The sequence below is a fragment of the Styela clava genome, chromosome 1 (assembly GCF_964204865.1).
Source record: "Styela clava chromosome 1, kaStyClav1.hap1.2, whole genome shotgun sequence".
NCBI lineage: Eukaryota > Metazoa > Chordata > Ascidiacea > Stolidobranchia > Styelidae > Styela > Styela clava.
Genome location: NC_135250.1, coordinates 25,804,705 through 25,825,776, shown reverse-complemented (window position 1 = coordinate 25,825,776; position 21,072 = coordinate 25,804,705). Strand labels below are relative to the sequence as shown.

At 36.8% G+C, this 21,072-nt stretch overlaps 3 protein-coding genes across 3 annotated transcripts; 1 reads left to right on the top strand and 2 right to left on the bottom strand.

Moving 5' to 3' along the window:
* Positions 1-105: 105 nt before the first annotated feature.
* LOC144425287 (ER membrane protein complex subunit 6-like) lies at positions 106-450 on the bottom strand. Its single transcript, XM_078114870.1, has one exon. The coding sequence runs from the start codon at positions 448-450 to the stop codon at positions 106-108; it is 345 nt and encodes a 114-aa protein (XP_077970996.1).
* A 48-nt stretch (positions 451-498) lies between these two features.
* LOC120335157 (carnosine N-methyltransferase-like) lies at positions 499-3,667 on the bottom strand. Its single transcript, XM_039402652.2, has one exon. It carries the CDS (start codon positions 3,592-3,594, stop codon positions 2,470-2,472), a length of 1,125 nt encoding a protein of 374 aa, XP_039258586.2. The 5' UTR covers positions 3,595-3,667; the 3' UTR covers positions 499-2,469.
* Positions 3,668-5,583: 1,916 nt separating this feature from the next.
* Positions 5,584-19,340, top strand: LOC120335140 (uncharacterized). Its single transcript, XM_039402635.2, has 8 exons — positions 5,584-5,746; positions 6,913-7,049; positions 7,894-8,018; positions 9,944-10,323; positions 11,367-11,977; positions 14,213-14,405; positions 15,178-15,979; positions 16,716-19,340. The coding sequence occupies exons 1-8, from the start codon at positions 5,593-5,595 to the stop codon at positions 17,548-17,550; spliced, it is 3,237 nt and encodes a 1,078-aa protein (XP_039258569.2). The 5' UTR covers positions 5,584-5,592; the 3' UTR covers positions 17,551-19,340.
* The last annotated feature ends 1,732 nt before the right edge of the window (positions 19,341-21,072 follow it).

Genomic DNA, 21,072 nt, shown 5'->3' with positions numbered 1-21,072 from the left:
AAAGTCAGTGGCTTTCTTCCATTATCAATGAAGTTCCCAACAACAACAATAATTTAGCAACCACTGAGCCACTTAGTGTCCAATAAATCATGAATCTTGTATTCATCAATACACATGAACCATTCCATATAAAAATGTCCAGAATAAAATATAAGTAAACAGAGCACCAAATTGTCCCGTTAACAGAACAGATTTTCTTGACAAGAAATATTTGTGCGACGAACCGAATCCAGCTTTGATGAGTATTCCTATGAATAGCGATGAAGCACAAATAACATAAAACGCGAATCCATAAAGTCCGGTCAATCCTAGAATTCCTGCAGTCACTCCGCCAAGGGCAGATACTCCAGTTCTGCAATATTCCGCTATTCCAAAGTTCTGCCGCATTGCCATAAGGTTGTATTGCACCATACTTGACCCAGGGTTACCATGTTTCGGTTCTTTCACCATCTTGTTCCGCTAACAAATATGATTGATAAGTTAGAACTATAAGAAGAATCTAAAACAAGGATTTAAAATTTATTCATAAATAAAGTCTTGAAAACAGAGTTGACATATAGAAAACAATACTACTATCGCGGTTGTGGTGTTAAGAGTTAGCCATGTATCTAATGATATTTGAGCCAGAGTCGTATTATTAAACTCCCCAGGGATGGGAGTCCAAGTCAAAATATAGAATTGTTTGGAGACAATTTAAGAAGGCTTGACCTCGTTTTGTTATCAAAATTCAATTTCTCAAAGAATCTCATGACCAAAAAAAGATGATTACCGTACATTGAATGTTTAGGAATATATGATTTTGGGGATGGAACAAAAGGTCTGAAACAAGTCCAAATAAAAATTGAAAAAAAGTGACAAAATTAATTGTAAGGCTGTGGCATTATTAGAGCGAAAAACTGTTTTACAAAAATAATTCAATTATCCGAGTAAAGAAATAAAGTTACAGTTGGCTACCCTTTTATTAATCATCACTGTCTAATGAAATATGTATTACAATAGTTTTTTTATCTTCAGTAATATCTGAGTTAAATTCCTTTGCTTCAGTTTGTGAATCTGATTCACTTATGGTAGCAATATTATCAGACGACAATGTCTTTGCTTGACTATCAGATTCTGGTAATGGAAAAGTGAATTGTTCCGTGCTAGTTAAATCTAAATGACTTGTAGTAAGGTTTTCATCTTCGAATAGACTTGTAGGTGTCGTAGGCACTATACACCATACTCTATGCTGAGTGAATTTTTGATAAGTTGAGTAATATTTATCACATATTTGACAATGGTATTGAAGATGTTTTCCAATATGTCTTGTATATTGATCCTTGCGGGCAAAAGATTTGTCACATGCTTTACATGAATATGGCTGATATCCAGAATGCCTTCTCGTATGTCGATGTAAACTTGATTTCGTAGCAAAGCTGACCGATGGCTCACAAACTTCGCATACAAAAGGTCGTTCGCCAGTATGTGTTCTCATATGGCATTCTAAATCATATTTTGTACCATTTGCTTTACCACATTCCATGCATTCGTATTTACTAGTATTGCCGTCATGTAATCGCATATGGATTTGTAATGTTGTTTTACGAGAGAATAACTTTTGGCAAACATTGCATTTATGGCTCTCCTTTCCTGTATGTGTTAACATATGATGTTGTAAAAGAACCATATCGATAAATATTTCCCCACACACAACACATGGGTAAGCCCGGGGTACAACATGAAGTCTTGTGTGTGCTTTCAATTTTTTATTAGAGCTGAATTCTTTAGAGCAGATCTCACATTCGAACCCAGATGATTCTTCCATTTTAAAGATCTTATCAAAGATTAAATCTACCTATTAAAACAAGAAAAAAATTTAACATAAAGTATTAAGGCAACCGAACCAAATACATCTTAAATTGTTTTTGTTCGATACAGTAAAATCTTGATTTTATATTGATTCAGATTACTTTAATTCAAAATTTATCACCTTGAGAATTTGACATTGAATGGTCAGGCGGAAAATGTTACACCAATGGAATGGAAAATCTGTTACACCAATGGTTCCCAAAGTTGATTGACCGCAATGACCGGGGCCAAATTCAAAGCGGAAAGATATTCGCGGGCCGGGGGAGGGGAGCGCTCGCAAGGGTTGGTTGAATCTGATCTGTATAATTAAGATGCCGATATAATAGAATTGTTACGTATATACACGAGCTTAAACTGCGATAATGACATAAAAATTGGCAGTATCTAGAATGCTAAACAGTAAAAACAAAGTTTTAAACTATCTCACTTAAGTTGCTGGGCTATATTAAATTGTACGCAGCCAAAACTGGCCCGCGGTTTGGCCCAACAGTATAGGGAAAGCCTATTTTGAATAATGACTGAAGCAAGCTAGTGAATTTCAGTTTTTTTTTTTATAATACAGCATTATAATACGAAGTAAATTGTATCCCATATGTCCCCCGACACTGGCTCAACTTATAGTTAACTATTTGACAATGGTTTTATAGCAACCAGGAGACAACATTTATAACTATATTGAAGCATACTAGATGGGTTATTGACATAGGTACTGTCTAAATTTCTTTGGTCTTTAACAATTTCAAACCCAACATTTTTTACTATTTGAATAATTTGCTCGTATGAAAATTCCACGGAGGGTTCATGTGGCATATCTGCATAGTGATATAATAAAGGACCCAAATTAACCCATACACCACCGGGAACTAAAATATGAAAAATGCGCTCAATATATGAAATAATGTTATGTGCAGTATCAATAAAATAACAGGTGGCAACACAATTCCAAGTATTTTGTTTTTTGTAACAATCTAAAAAATCGCCAGCGGCCATAGAGAATCGTGAAGATGGTGGAAGTAACGCTGGGTTAACATCTGGAAACCTCACAGAAGCTAACACAGAATCCCAAGTGGATACATTACATTTTTGAGTCACCCATGGGTGAATTGTAAACTGGTGAAAATTATCGGCACTCGAATGAGGGGTTCGGTTTAAAATAAAATTTGATGTAAATAACATAAAAAAGCTAAATTCATTTCCCTCGCAAATATAACCCATGCGAGCAAGTTCCCAAGCCAAACGGCCGAGGCCACAACCAGGGACAAGTACTGTAGGATTCAAGCCAGAGTCTTTATTCAAAGGAAGCCTTTGATTAATCTCATCTATGATTGGTTTATAACATTGGTCACGCTCCACTTGCCCTTGTTCTGACCAGTCACGCATGATCTGTTTCAAAGTTGTGCGAACTTTGTCTAAATCCATTGGACGAGGGTTCGTTGTTGTTTTATCATTTTCAGTCTCCTCATAAGACTTGTTCTGAAACGCATTTCCACAACTTTTTACAATTTCCATACAAATCGCACTGTTTTGTTCGACACAAGTTTTGATTCCTGATAAAATATTCAAGTGATTTGGCAATAGCTTCCTATGAGCTTCTGGCAACTGAAGAAAATTCTTTTCCATGGTGAGTACATGAGCCAAAGCATCCTTCTTGTAACTTCGGAAAGAGTTCAAAACTCTGGTAAAATGGATTGCTTCTTCTATATCTTCCTCCATTATAGATCCATTTTGTTCAACACTATCTGTCATTCTCACTCAAACGATTATAGATCATCCGAAGACATCCACAGGGACCAATTGAAATTGAAACCACACTGAAAACATTTGCAGATTTGTACGAGTCGAATCAGGCACTAGCACCATTCTGACCACTTGGTGGCAAGAGACGGTTTTAACCATAACCAATGAGCATGTATATATGCTCATTGCCATAACTTTTCATTCAGCGTTGGTCACAGCATGGTGTCTCACCAAGTGTTTACCAAAGTGACTATTTTTTATAGTCACTTTTGTGTTTACCACACAATTAGTGTTCAATAGTAATACTCGTGAATAATTCAGGATCTTTGCCTAACAAGGAATGTTACCGGAACCCCACATGCCGACATGTGAGTCCACTGGTGGCAAACCAGCGTGCATTGGCCTAAATGACGCGGGTCAAACTTTGCTGTTACTCCGCAGCCATCAATCAAACATACAAATGACCATGGATACAAATCATATTTTGTTCACAAACGCAATACGCAAATGATGTTAGGATCAAAGAGGTGTTAACTTAAGGGTCGGGAAAAAGGGTCAGGCTAGCCATCGCATTTCTGGTTGCCCTGCGCGGGTTTGGATGCAACATAGGATAAAAATGTGCGAGCAGATTGCGGGATTGATCGACACCGCCATCACGTTCAACTGTTTACGTATATATATACAATATATCCCACATGCAATTGTTGGATTTAGCCGGTTCGCATCGGTTCTATAGAACCGTCTCACGGAATTTTATGAGATCAGCGAACCGGTTAACATTACTGGTTACTCTCAATGCTCTTATTGTAACATCCACTTTATGCTTGTAACAGGACCGGCTGAAAAATACGACTTTTGTGAAGAAACCGGCTGACAAAAAATTTGAATCTCACCACTGGCCACATGTAGGTACTGATAACCGGCCGGCAGTCGTTATGTAGGCTCTTTATATTATTAAACCGCACTATCGGCTTTATACTCTCTCAATATAAATAAGTAAATCCTAAGTATGTTCAATTGAAAATATTTATTGCAATTTTGCAAAATAGTATAGGGCCTACTGATACTTGAATTCGCATAACAAGTCATACAAACTCTTTTTACTCGTTTTTCCTCGCACTTGTTTAAGAATTTATTGTTTCCGATTACTTCAAAATTTTGCTTTGTGCCAAATCGACAAGAAAAAATATACGTGGGTGTTCTTGTGACGACTTTGGGTCATTAGTTCAGTCATATTTCAGTAGGAAGGTCCGTTTCAGCAAACGAGCCTAAATATTTGCTGAGAGTTGGCACGATACAGAACAGAAAGTAAAGGAAAATGTACAGCTCAAAAATCAGTTAATTGATGATGTGTAGAAGTGGTGATTAAGAATCATAATATAAAATAAACTTGTGACTCACGAGAAGCGATGACATGGAAATGGTGGTTTTGCAAAAACTCCATACCAATATTACTTGAGTAAACTGGCTCATATTTGAAAATAAATGGTTCACTCTCTCACTTTTACAAGAAATTTTCATTAGCAGCTTGCTTAAATATCTACGTCATGAAATTGCAGACCGATAGACCCTCAACCAATGGCTATTTTCACCTAAAATTCTCATGTAGGCTACTGAGATCTCTGGTACATATAGACCAGTGATGGTGAACCATTAACCCGCGTATCAGGGACGATTTAATACATACGTTTCATTATTTTCATTACTACTTAAAGGCCTGGTTACGATTAATTTGCAACAGACCTCGTACTTGCAAACATAGGTTTAAGATGATAAGATAAGTATAGATGAAAAGTAAACGAAATTGTTTGTTGTTTTTGTTTATAATTATTTGAAAAGCAAGTTTTCCATAACCAGAAGGTGTGTTTGCATCTGATGTGAAAGTGCGATATTTAGACAGAATATAGAAATTTCAATGAAGGTGCATAAAATTTAAAAACACCTAATCCTAATGAAGATAGCGATTGATTAAAAAATATTTTCTGGCTTTGTAGGGTATTGATATAGATGGCATTCGTAATTAGATTACTTACACTGCATTATTTTTGCATATCTTGGATATCTGCAGATACTGGATTTATCAATATTGATAACGTAAACCGGCCAGTTTGGTACTCAAAACCAGTAGATCACGAATGTTTGAATGAATGTTCTGGAATTGGTGAGTAACATCATATTTATATACTTTTATGAACTGTAAACAATAGCTTCAATGTCCAAGAATATCCAGAAAATAAATTAAAATTTTTGTTTAAACTTTTTTTTTCGGTAAAAAAATCTGGATTCATATTTTTAGCTAAATCTCATTGTTTTAGAAATTTTCAAAAATACAATTTACATATTTATACGACGAGTAGAGTCGATAAAACTATTTGAACATTTGTCAAATCACTACCTTTAGTTGTATTTCTAGTCTAAGTCAGGCATTGAAAACGAACTAATTGATCACACGAGATACGTGGACATGGATACCCTATCTAATGCGGAGCTCTAAGGAAGAGACGTATTTATCGAGCTCCAACTCGGTAAAAATAAGGATAATATCTAAAAAATAACATTTCGTAATATGAAATGAATCCTTCTTCGCATTTTATTACATTCTAATTGAGTACAAAATCGCAATTTATTTAAGTTTACTTACGATTCCTGTGTGTACAGAATGCACACTTGCCTAATAATTTACCCCCGAACCTATCGCATGAACTACGTAAGTGTGGAAGGTTGCAGTGACCAAAGACCGGCCTGTGGACGATGGAAAACGATCAGTAGTCTCTGCCGATTGTCTCCTTATATATATATTCATAAACAATACACTTGATTGCACACCTAATTGTAAATGGTTCTAGTCAACCTCTTCTGTATTTCATTAGCTCTATATATATGTAGCTGTATATATCATTGCTGTCACGGTCGTCATAATGTTCCAGTAAGCAAGAATAAGCTTGCTAACATGAACAATTTTGAATACCTGATTTCAGAATCAAATCGATTATTTTTTACTGTAAGAAATAGAATTTATCAAGAACGTAATTGTATGTGGCGTTGTTTTTGTAACTGCCCTCCAGACACATAAATTACCGGAATTACATAGAATACATCACTCAGTCTGTTCACATAATAGGATATAATTTAGAAAAGAAAAAAATCATATGCCATTATTGCAATCTAAAAACATGGCTTCGCAAAAATAGAAGGATTTGCCCCGCGGCGGCGATTCGATATTTTTTTTTAACCGATCCGAACAATTCGAGTCGATTGAAGATGCCCAGCTAGACTGCATGCTACTTTAAGTTGAATTGTTAATTGTAGATTCGATTTTTCACCCAGACCGTTCGACTATCGGTGAAGTGACAATATTAAATCGCAATTGCTCCGTAGAATGCAAAGCGGGAGCGACTGAACATCATAGATATGCAAGCGAACGAGATTATAAAAAAGTTCAAGTCTGGAATCCACTAACAAGGGTTGGTAAATTTAATACTTTTAATTCAATTTAATCACTGCACAAATAATTTAGGCTAATGCACCCGACCAATGGTTCCTAACCTTTTTGTTAAATTCTACCCTTTGCCTATTTTGGAGCTCGTCCACCCAATGCACGAAACTTCGTTATTTCTTCAATCTTTAATATATCCTTAGCTGGCGGATTCCCGTTTTTGTACAGTTTATTTAATTCCCAATATGTACAAAAATAGGTACATATAATATTAATAAAACTAAATATTTAGTAATATATACATCTAATAAAACAGAATTCCGCCCCTCCCCCCACTCAAAAAATGCAAAAATTCATCTCTAGGGAGTCTTCCTTCTCGGTAAGTAGGCGATTCTTTATCATTTATTCTGCGTTCTTCCCCGTTGAAGCCTCGTTTTTTCAACGGAATATACAGAAAAGAATTGTTGATAACGGCTTTGTAGGCGTTTCTGAAACAGTATTGGCTTGAAATGCTTTGAATATCGAGTAAACTTGTATCCACTGACTTTTGAGTAGCGTCAATGAATTGACATGCAACTTCGAGCATATCAGTAGCGCATACACATAGGAACATAATAGCAAAGTAAGCTAAGAATATACAGTAACCTCAGACAAATAATAATAAAAAGTAAAAGATTTCTAAGCTGTCCACAGTTATCAAATAGGCCTAAGCTAGAATAACAAAACGCGCCTAATCGCCAATTAACGAGAAGTCGCTTAAAGCAAGGTCACGTCCACTCTTTCAAATGTATAGCAAACTGATATTTATGCCATTTGTGGGCTAATATTATAATCAATGTTTGAAAACTATTTTTTACAAATTTGCATTTCAGGTCAGATCAGAATGTCTTATTGGTGTTTTGAAAGAAGACATATTTTGCGCTACTGTTTCTGTCAGATCTGGAGTCAGGCAATGGGCGATCGCATCTGGGAACCAATGCCAGAAAAGAAACCTCAGGTAAGAATATCCGAGATAATCGGAGATTATTAAGAGATTAATTTGATAATTCGAGGGCTCCAAGACAAAGGGGGTGATTATTAGAATTTTGTGAAAAAAAAAATAAAAAAAAATAATGCTTTTGAACTGGTTTTTTAATCAAAAGTTTGGATATTCACCAAAGTATTTCAATGAAAAGCCTAAGAAGTTTAAAATCAATCCTTAGTTATTAAGGAAGTTCACTCCTGACATGGTACTCTCGTAGTATGTGTACCGTGTCAAGGTTAGGCCATAATTTTATTCCGATTTTCCTTATTTTAGTTCTATTACGCGTTCGGGGACTGTTTGTGTTAGCCATGTGAATATATCCCCCGCCTATAGGCTTCCGTGCTTTCAAACAACTCGATGTAGGCGAGTTAAATTAGTTACCTCCATATTGAAACACATATTTCTGGAGCGCCCCTGAAAGTCTATGCCAGAGTGCGTTTGATAACTTTAACGTGATAATCTGGCAGAATACGCCAGAAGAATATAAAACACTTAGTGAATTTGATAGTAATTTCTAATATTCTCAGCAGGTATTTCAGTAATCGCTCGTCACTTCGCTCAGATTGCCAGTGAGTGTGCGTTATCTTTCTTTGAGCAACTTGTTTAATTAAAAAAAAATAGTTGTCGCGCAATTATAATCGTATAATGTATAATATATCGTTCATCTTGTTCAACCATTTCTCGGATAATCCGTGTTAGCACTGCTAACCGGATGTACTTTCATGTTTTGTGGTGCTGTGATTTATGACATGTAGTGTCTATGTAGGGATTCATGTATCTGTCTCTATTATTGTGAGCTGCTACTGCAAGGATTTTAATATATTGTGAACGAAGAAAATACGAAATAACGAGGTGTGCAGCAAGAGTGTTGTATGGAGAATGGATTACATTCGAATGACTTTTTTGGTACTCCCGTAGTATGTGTACCAGGTTAGGGTTAGGCCATAATTTTGTTCCGATTTTTCTTATTTCAGTTCTATTATGAGTTCGGGGACTGTTTGTGTTAGCCAAACGAATATACCTCCTGCCCATAGGCTTTCGTGCCTTTACACAACTTGATGTAATGTAGGCGAACAAAATTAGTTACATTCATATTGGTAAACAAACTTCTGGGGCACCGACTTTTTAATATAAATTTGTAACGCATGGCTAAAATCACCCATTAAAAAATAAATCAAAAGATACCACTAACTCAACAAGCGCTGTAAGGAAGTCATATGAGTTGGTGGCATAGACGCAATAAAATAGTTATTTCAGCACTATGCAAAAGCGTGTTTGAAATTATTAGCCGCCTATTTTACAAAAACAGGCCTCATTTTAAAGACGTATTACAAAGCTTCCATTGGTTTAGAACAGATATCAATATTTATGCAAAAGATAGTTGTAATATGTGACGGGAGTCAAAGTTTTAAGAACACAAACTCACTAAACGCAGTTTTCTCATTTCAGAAAAAAAGAATTCGGAACTTATCGTTCATAAAACAAGATCGGATTCGCTGATTATCACGACGAACCCGTGTGACCCCCTGAATCCCACCACCGGCTGTTAGGCATCTAAAATTTTTCCGTCTGTGAAATCAGTGTATTTTGTCTGACCGGGCCCTAAGCCGTCTAGAAATCCGACCCTTTATGTTCATTGAATATCGCCCCTGACTATGATATAACGAAATGTACGATTATAATTTTGATTGAACCGTTACATTTTGTTTAACAACCCGGGCCACGTTGAAAACCCCCAAAACGTTTTTTTTTTGGTTTATCAAAGGGGGTTGGTTGTAAATCCGATGACGGAGCAATACGTCCTTCACAACTTCTGTCGTTTCAATATTAATACAGAGACTTTGTGTTAATTTTTTTTACTCAAGTGGCAATCAAAATACCTCTGACTTCAATTTCAGATACTATCTTCCTAGTCAGCAATGTGATGACGTTCCTCGCGCTGAAATAGGCGAGCAAACGTGCAAAGACGCGTGCGTGCGTGACGCTTACGCACTGGGTCAAAGATACATAAGAATAGACGTAATGCGTCAACGTGCTCAATTTCGAGTTTGTTACGATGGAATGGTATCCGAGTCGTATCGATTTGGAAAACGGACTAGCGATGCCAGATTTCACAAACTTAGAGGACGTTTTTGGCCTTTCTGTCGTGCAGAACTTTCTCCGTGCTCAGACTGCTTTCGTTGGGGAAACTGGACTGCTATAACGCAATGTACGTCAACGTGTGGGTCGTCAGGTTTCATTACATACACACGGTCGTGCCACATAAAAGATAGGACAGGTATTCATTTATTTGCCTACTTCTATTTTAATGCTATTTTTTTATAACAGCATGACCCCAAAAATAGAACCCATAAATTTCTCAATTATTACTACGAAAATTTTGGTACTCTCGTAGCATGTGTACCAGGTTAAGGTTAGGCCATAATTTTATTCCGATTTTCCTTATTTTAGTTCTATTACAAGTCCGGGACTGTCTGTGTTAGCCAAGTGAATATACCCCCAGCCCATAGGTTTCAGTCCCTTTACACAACTTAATGTAAAATAGGCGAACAAAATAAGTTACCTCCATATTGGTACACATACTTCTGAAGCGCCAAAATGTTTGTTTAAAAAGTTTTGTATGTGTTTGATTGTACACAAAAGTTTTAGCAATGTTTCGCACCATAGTTATGTTCCCCTAGAATTCGTTCCAAATGGTTTAACCCAAATGTTTCGTTTTAAACGACATGCAAGGTATTGGCTATATATGTATTTGCGTTGGATTTAAATGTATATATTTGGCTGTATTTGCATATCACGCAACCAATTCTATCGTAGCAAACTGAAAGTCGTTTCAGCGATTGTAATTGAACGAATATTTGTATTCATAGCAGTTGTTCTCAAACGGTGGGCGCGCCCCACACTATTGGACTATTTTTGAGGGGACGTGAAGCTAAAATAAAAATAGTTCTTAGATTCGAACTTGCTCACCTTAGTTTGAATATTCATATTTCTTTATTGTTCAGAGATTACAATTCCATCCACGTAGTTTCAACGTGTTTTTCGAATAAAATTTTGCGTTACTATCTGTTATTTGTAGCCTTTTGTTAGCTAGTTATTTTTGAGGTGGGGTGCGAGCAAATTCTGAAAAAGGTGCGCGGCTCAAAAAGATTGAGATCCACTAAATTAATCAAATGAATATTTGTATTTATAGTAGTGTGGATAAAACGAAACGATGTGTCGTTGCGGAATACTTTTCCAAGTTTAAATTCGTCGCTCGGTTGAACCACAGTTTATTTTGATACAAAATATTTTCTCAATTTAGCCTTTAATATGTTTCAGGACTCTACGGCGAACGCGTAACGTGGAACCGAATTTCTGTGTCGTATTGCAAAGCATATTTTGGCGGGACAAATACCAAATCTGAACCATGTAACCGTGATGTACAATGTCCAGAATGGTCGCGATGGGGACCGTGGAAGGGTTGCTCAAATGGTGAAACAATCAGAACATCTACTTCATACAATAACGGGACAAAATGTAGATTACTAAGACAAAGAAGAGAAATCAACTTGCCAGCTAGCACCACTGAAGCACCAATCTTTAATTCAACATTATTACAAGCATTTTTCTCTACTTTTTCCCCTTTGAACGATTCCATTGGTATTAAGAAATCGTTAAAAATTGCGCCACAAACTTTGAAGGCTCTCCAAGAAGGGAATAGTGAATATCGCACGCGACGATGTGAGTCGAATTTACAATCAAATCCACCAAAATGCGAAGGCAATTCTACGGAGTACAGGAAATGTGACGTCACATATCGAACCGCAGATCAAGGTCAGTCTACGTTACCGCCGGAAACAAGTACGCAATTTAACATTGAGTGTGTGGAGGACAATTCGGATGACAAAATTCAAGATAATGATTCAATAAGCAATTCAAGCCATGGGGAGGTGAGTTTAAGTCAGTTGTTGCTTATTGGTAATATAGATAATAATTATTTAAAATCAAATTTATAGGCTTTCGCATGTTTGCTCAAGACGATGTCCAGACCACCAACTAAAAGTTTAAATGCTCAATATAAGAGTTGGGATACAAGCCATTGATTTGCTCTTCTCATCTTTGCTTCTCTTTATAATAGATGCAATAGCCATTTTCCTTATACCCTTCTTGACCCTACACTTCATCATGGGAAATTTTTTGATGTTTATTTTGTTAGCCTTTTCACCGAATAGTGCTTATACTGATTTGCATGCTTAAAACCATAATTGTGATTCGGGATATTCAAGTAACTGTCATTAAAATATACAGATTACTAATTTTAGGCTAATCTTTCGCAGCTATTTCGAGACTAATTTTTGACTAGTGCAACTGAACTTTCATAAGTTGGTAAAATTGTAATTATTCAATTCAATTATGCTAATGAACCAACACAAGCAGATTTTCTAAATCTTGTGTTTGATGTGAAATAATTTATGATTGTATATTCGGTAAGAAATTGCCATAAAGTTATCATCAATTGTTTCTTTGTAGACACTTGTGTTCAAGTGTCCAAGGGCCTTATTAATATTATCTACTCAATTGTATTTGTCATTATACCAGCAGTTCCAAAATCATTTGTTCGTACGGTACCAATTTATCAGTAAAAAATATCAACAAAAAAAAATTCTTTTAAATAAAACTCAATTTTGTGACGGGTAATGTGTACTTCATGTGTTTATAGTAATTCATGTGCTGGAAAGACCCATTATAATAAAAAAAAGTCGCATACAATCACATCTCTTCCAAGTATTCGAGATTGGATTCGAAGAAACCTTATGTGATTTGATTCTGAAATCATCAGACATTCGAAAATGTTTACACCCATTGATAGCTCACAACAGTCGGGTTCCAATGACTCAAGTCTGCTAGCAAATAGGCGTCGTTTTTAACAAGTTTTGTTCACGTCGCAATTTCATTGAGGTTACCAAGACAAATCGTGCGTCATACGGAGTATTTTAGTGTCCCGCTCCATGAATTGTTTCCTTAATTGCTCTTAATACATTAAGAATTACATCGCGTTTCAATCAGCAGAGCAAAGAACCTTTTGCTAAACATGATGTTGGCGTTTGCGAGTACAACAAAATAAATCTGTAATGCGCCGTGGACACATTTTCACTCGTCTCTAAGTGTCTCAAAGAAGCCTTGCACTACTTGTTCTGGAAAGAATTAGAAAGAAAATGTCCTAATTCAGAACATAGCATGAATACCACTCCATACAATTACTCTGACCATCTGAAAAATGAACTACACCATCCTATCTAAAAACATAGCTTGAATTCCGCTTCATATGATAACTCTAACCTGCCAATGTAATATACCCATCCTAACTAGGAACATACAGTGAATTCGACTCCTAATTTTTACTGTAAAATTTGCCACAAGTTTCTTATCTACCCTAACTCAAAACATAACAGAAATCCCACTTCACATGCATACTCAAGTCTTTTACAACACAATACAGCTAAATGTTTATACCCTAACTGAGGACAGGGAGACAAGTGTGGGATATGACATTTTTAAAACACTCAAAAATCGAGCTCCAGGTTGCGAAAAGTTGCGACTCCGACTACAGCCTAAAACTGCGGAATTCCGAAAAAATCTTTCTGCTTCGGTTGAAATTCTATTTCAAAATCCAAATACATGTACGATTCCAGTTCAGACTTCAAAACAGTAAAAACACAAGACTTCCCACAATCCCACTCCACTGCTAGCGGTTGGAGTATCGTGCTAAGCGTTAAGAATACTCTCTTCACCGAATCTCTGATTACCTTGACTGAGTTCACAGGTACGAATTCTGTTGAGGATAATTATGTGAAAGAGGATTGCTGGACTCTTCACCGCCGTAGGGTGGTTTGCTGGTCATCCATGCCTTCTTCCTCCATTAGGTACTTGCATTCAAAACATATAAGGGATCGCTAATCCCATACCCGGATTGAACTGGTAACCAGACCAGAGACCTGGGTCCTGTTATATGATTAGGCCATATTGTCGACTTTCTCTCCCCCGACAAATATACAAATAGATATACATATACATAGATCGTCAACTGATGTATTATATAATCTTCTGTAATAACTGAATGCGTTGAACTGAAACTTGCGTTACAAGCGTCAACTTACTTTTATATCTTTTAAATTAAATTTCAGCAATTTTCTACCGAAAAAATATCGCCTATGGAAACAACTACGACGGAAGCTTTTGACACGGTCTCTTCAGGATTGGAGGTAACGTTGACAAGACACTCCGATCCAAAAACACGAAGAAATAGAAATCACACAAGAATCGCTGATGATGGGTTCACTTCAGTATTGAAGGATTATGCTCCAGCTCTTATCGCAGGTAAAAATCCTAAATAGAATATGTGTAATCTAACGATGTCTCCATAATGCCATGCCCCATCCACTTCACATAGAACGTAGATCTTAGAACAGCGGTTCTCAAATATTTTAAGCAGTGCCCTCGTTTTAGAATTTGTCAAGTCTCGCGCCCACCTTAAAAATAACTAGCTAACAATAAGCTACAAATAACAGATAGTAAGGCGAAAGTATGTTTTATTCAAAAAAAAAAAATGACCACTTTGAAAATGCGTGGAACTCGTAAATAAAAAATTAAATGAAAAGTTTTGAAATGTAAATATCCAGATTATGACAGGCAACATTAAATCTAACAAAAATTTCACTTTTGATTAGCTTCACGCCCGCTCAAAAAATTGTCTAGCCCCCCCCCCCCTGTGGGGCGCGCCCCACCCTTTGAGAACCACTGCTATTGAAGAAAGTAAAGAGTATTCTTATGAAGTGAGATCCATACAATGAATACACGTGTGGTACACATTGGGTGAGACACGAAATTTTGGGGATACCACTTCACTTTTCTATGGTAGAAATTACAATATGTGGTACCAAGGTCTATCGCAAACAAATGAGGGCGGAGCATGTTGTACTAGTTTTTCTATTGCTAATAAGGTTATTAAAATATAGGAAAGTTGAATTTTGTGGGTAAATTAACTGTGATTGAATTATATCGAGGAATTAATTGGCCATGTTTATCGATGTGTATGTATATTTCTAAAATTCGCGAATTGAGTAATAATATATCAACGAATATATTCCAGGACTTCTCGTCTTCATTGTGCTACTGCTAATCGTTCTCATTGGCATTTGCGGAATACGAATGATGCAAAAAAACAGACGGACTCGCTATGACGTCACATCGCCATCGTTCTCCGCTGGTACAATGGGATCCATACCAAGCGGTTTAGTTCAAGGATTTTCACATGTACTTGGACTAAGACATGGTTCAGGAACGTTTGGTAGAAGCGAGACTACACTCAACGGCGTTAAACTTACCGGTGATGCGTTAAGTAGCAGGGGTAGCTGTAAAAGCATGACCAGTCCTGTAGGTCACAGTGCAAAAGGGAAAAACAAGCAGCATCCGCATATTATGGCCACCAATCTTAATGGAGTAGGACATACTTCAAATCACACTCACCAGAACTCTCCGCGGACAAGAATACAAATGCGAGAACTTGGAAGTAGATCAGTGGTTGCTACCAGTATGGGATCAAGGGAACCGTCGGCTTCTTCACTTCTGTCGACGTCTTCGACCCCACCTACTAGCGTGCCCCCAAATTCATGTTCCCTCCAGCCGTTACCCCCCATTCCTTTGAACCAATCGCCTCACCCAATGGGTAATGATGGCTCCGTGTTCAAACGTGGAACGGGCCGGAGCGCAAGTCTTAATCCGATGGAAAGCGACCACAGCAACTTCAATACAAAATCTCAACCACGAGCTGAAAGCGTCAGTGGAAGGGTCACATGTCGCCCTCGCGGAACAGGAAGTGAAAGCGGAACAAACTGGCAGATGAGACAAAAGCGCGGTTGCGGTCCAGGAACAAATAAAGTTTCAACTTCAAGGTATGTGAAGACATCAACAGTAAAATACATATATCCGAATAAATCCTTTAACACGCAACAATACGCCACATACAAAGTACTTAATCGATTTTTCTTCCAGCTACAAATTTTCCTTTAATTTTGTTTATACCAAGACTTTACGTGAAAATACACTCATGCGTACATAATTTCAAACATCTTTAGCTATACACGGGCTAAATGATAGTTTAAGATCAGAAATGTTTGGTATACCGCATTTCACGGACCATAGGTAGCGCTTCAAGTTCTTTTTTCTATCTTAAAATCGATCATGCATCTATAAGCCGGTGCGCCTAATGTATGAAACAGGTTGTGTTTTATTGCCTACACTCCAAATCACTTTCCACTTATAACCTGGTGCGCATATTTGAAAAAGCAAAATTCCGGACAGTGCATGACTATTTACATGACCTCGTAGTAAAACATATTCGCACGTTACAAAATAACAATGTTCTGTATTAGCAGTGTGCACAGTACGATTGCAGATGCAGTAAAATTCCGGGTTCCGGACATTTGAGCATTTTTTAAATTCTTCCCGGACGCAAAATTTAACTCTAAATTCCGGACATGTCCGGAATTTTCCGGACGGTATGGCAACCTTATGTTAGACTAACTTGCTATTGGGGTGAAATTAGTCCGCAACACCGAATTGTATGACAGTATATAATAGTGGAAATCCTCTACGTACCTAACTTGATAATTTTTAATCTATTTTCAGGAACGACCCAGCTAGTGAGGCCTATTGCGTACATGACTGCGATGCAAACTCGTGCTGCGAAAATTTCAACGGAGATTCAGCAGCAGAAAATGAATATTGGAGCGTTACACGGTGCTTTGATTCTGGAGTTGACTCATCTGACCAAAACGCTCCTCGTGGTCATCTCGGCGAAAAGAAAACATTCAAACGCATTCAAGCGGAAAAAGAGCGGGAAGGAATTCGAATGACGCGATTACGAAGTAAACCTTCACTTAGTGAGGATGAGGAAAATATCGAAGTAAAAATGGTCGATAATGTGTTGTACGCGGTCACAACAAATGCTTGCGTCCATCGTTCGGCTGATGAAGATGAACAAAGCGGACCAAAATCAGCTACATCGATAGAAAGTAGCCTACGTTCCCATCTTGGCTCATGTGGAGAAAACATAAGAAGTAATGAAGGACGTACGTCGCTGGCGAGCGCAAATCAACCTTTTTACAACACTATAGGTATGGAGGAGTCACATCGAGCAAGCGAACCAGAGACTTCGGTTTCAAACGAGGACGATTACGACCATTTGTGCGATCAGTTTGGGGGGCCATATTCTACCAAGAATAGAGCAAAATATCCAGGAACGATGACGTCACTACATCAATTACGTCATCAACATCTAGTGGAACATGACGTAACAAAGAAGTTGCATGATTACGAATGTATTGAATTTGATGAAGAAGAAGAAACTGACGTCATGGGAACTGAGAGACCAAATGACGTCAAAGACAAGACGTCACAAAAACGGGCTAGAAAAAATGACTACGTTATTGGTCCACGTGATGGAAGCGTTAATGAGATGTAAAATTAAATAGTTTTAAGATTGATTCAATTTTATATATATAATATACTAATATTTAAAACAAAAATGAAATACAACTGGGAGTATTACAAATTATAAATCGTTTCGATTGCTCTCGCATTGGTATTTCTTTCTCGCGACTTTACTCTCGGCTATGTTTCTTTCAAAATAAGTAAGCAATCCTTTGCCCTAGTTAATTTTAAAGCAAACTTGAGTTGAGTTCAATCAATAAAAGTATTCTATATCTAAATAACTTCCAGTTGGTAATTTTTCAGATTATGATATTGTGAAAATGTACAAAGGTAAAATTGGTCCTCGTCTATCTTTGTTTAGAAATGATTGAGCAAAAGTTTACTTTGGAAAAGTTTGAGAAAAAAATTGAAATCTAGATGTTAGTCTATTTCATGACGAATTTTGATTTGATATTATTGTCAATTTACAGTATTGTGAAAATGTAAATTTGCTCTCAACTATGTTTCATTTACTCTGAGTGAGCATGACTTTGCTTTAGGCAAATATTAAAAAAAAATCGATTTAAAGCTATCTTTCCATTCGAATGAGTGACAATGACGTTGCCTTGAACAAATTACTCGATACTCCCGTAGTATGTGTACCAGGTTAGGGTTAGGTCATAATTTCAGGTACAAATACTACGGTAGTCACTTGGCTACTCCCCGAACTTGTAATAGAACCAAAATTAGAATAAAATTATTGCATAACCCTAACCTGGTACGCATATCTACGTTCCGATGTCAGCCATCTTGGTTTACATACTTCGTTAGTACCAAAAATTCGATGTAAAATCAATTGATAGTAGTCATGGGGTAGTATTCTCATATTAAAGGATTGCAAAAATGTAATATTTGCTCTAATCTAGGTTTCCATTAGAATTAGTGAGCATGACTGAGCTTAGCGTAACTTTTGAAAAATAAAAAATTTCAATTACGAGTAAATCAATAATAGTCGATTCTAAATGACTTCCCGGTGGGTATTATCCACATTATTTACAATATTGCGAAAATGTGAAAACAGCCAGGTGCTACAATGCAATATTGTAGAAATAAAATAAAGTTGAATCGTTCACAATAAACTGGAAAGGCTCATATTGTTGTTTTTATCATTGAATTTATCATCATTGAATATTTATAGAATAAATCTACTTCCACCTGTATACACGAACTGTACAGCGGTGTTATATTTGTAAATTGAGTTCAAGGAAATATGTTGGAAATTATTCTGCGTCATCAATTTTACTAACCTGTAGTCCGGTGGTTCTCAACCTTTTTCAATAAATACCTCCCTTTTCCTACTTCGGATTTTTATTCCTCCATCACTACACACAATAACTATGATTCCATCGTTTGTTCAATCTATAAAGGATTCTTATCTATGACTAGTGTTGCGCGGGCACTGTGCTCTCTGGCTTTTGTGCATATTTCGAATATTTTATAATGTGTCCACAATTATTTATTGCAAAAACACTAAATACCAAAACAGTATCATTAAAACTACGCCGAATCCACAGTGAAATGTTTGTATTTCCAACCCTACCCCAAAACATCCTCCCACTTTTTAAGTAGTGTTCGCACCGGATTCGGATTTCTCTTTGAAGTGAGCAAACGCTCAATAGTGCATGTTTTTCATAGTTTATTTCTGTGAAAATGACCAATCAGCAATACGTGATACAATGACGTGATAATTTCAATTTGTGCAGCCTCTCAGACACTTCTTTCGTTCAAACAAATATTCAAGCATTGATGTAAACATTTCCTTGTTTTCATGGTTCTGTCGGCTAATTTCAGTTATGTTCTCAAAATATAGTTGTGAATCAAATAACTAAATTGCCAATATGTCTTCCGAGGAGCTTTAGTTTAGTTGTAATATATATATATTCGAAAATTTCTCCCGCATTCTCCGGATGCTGCGATAGACTAGCATAAACTTAGCTATCAATACTTGTAGGCGGCACGTCAAAATGATAGTTTTAACATGTAAGCCAGTTTATGAGCGCCAACTCGAAAACGCGCTCTCAAAATAAGTCTAACACTTTTTGCAATAGTAAAGTATCCGGAGAATTGTCTTGGGGTCAAAGTTCGGGGAAGCATCCACTGTAAAACACAAATCCAGGGTAGTAGTTACCAATTCATTAGATCCACATTTTTGCAAGTAATCGAATAATTTCACAATGATTTAACTCAATAAATAAATCTCACTCAATAAAAGACCTATGCCATGCCAAAAGAACGGATTGAAGTTCCCAAACATTTATCGAACCCAGATCGGAAAGTAACGAACCATTTTAAAGCGATAAGGGAGATGGTGTCCAGTTACCGGTCACTCCAGGTTTTGCCTATACTCACCATTCTAACAAATGAAAAAGAAACGAGAGCAACGCTCATAAATATGGACACGAAAGACAAAATGAAGTAATATCATCCTTCCTTGTCAAAAAACTCCCGACCTAGTCCCACTCCCGATCCTAATGATTGATTACCCAGTGTTGGTGGAACATCGTGTCCGAGTAAAATCTAGTCGCATGTTATCCGAGACCCGAGACAAATCCACGCGGCAGCAAATTTTATAGTTAGAGTCCCAGGTCAAGTCGAGTCATCGCATCCCGCGTCACTAGTCACGAGTTGCTGATGTACTGAGCCACAAGTCCAGTTCGACAAATAATAAATTTCATAAACATACAACAGTGAAATGAATAAATATAAGTCACATTGACACTGAGGCGTGATACTTCCCAACATTTTGAAAATAAAACCAGGATATAGCCATATATATTCGACATCACCGACATCAATAAAACTTATATAGAGTAGATTTTGCAACAGGCTACTAAATTTCCTATTTTTCTAATAACATATTTACTTGCGTGATGATTCGTACTTCACTGTTTTTTTCCTTATTTCAAAGATTTCGCAAAATTTCCCCCGAGTATCTATGGTGGTTAGTCGAGTCCGAGTTTGACGAATCACGTGATTTGAGATCAACCGAAGGCAAAACTGGTGGTTATTGCCTTATTTCTGATATTTTCGGTATTTTGGGTTAAAAATCTCGATTTCTTTGATTTCCCATCTGATGATCATGGTATTATAAATCACTAGCGCAGGCGATAGATAGACAAAGATTATATATTAATAAGACACAGTACGTAACTTCTAAACAAGTGTGGTTGCTCTTATAGAGTCTCGTTTGGAGCGGGAGGTCACAAAAATTAATAACGGTGGAATTTTTATAATTTGGAAGTTTTCTGCCTCAATTCCAAGACATGCAGCAGTTGGATCATTTAAATAATTTAGAAATATCTTTCGTACCTAATATATGATTGAGCATTTGTCTAATACAGTGATTTTCTACCTTTGCTTGTCCGCGGAATACTTTTTATATCATAAATTTCTTGCAGATTATCACACAAAAATTTTCTTATTCTGCTCTTTAGAGGACACGTCAGACTATTCTTGCTGCGACGAATTTACAATGGTGTTTCGATGCTTTGACGAGAACAAATCTTCTATTCGA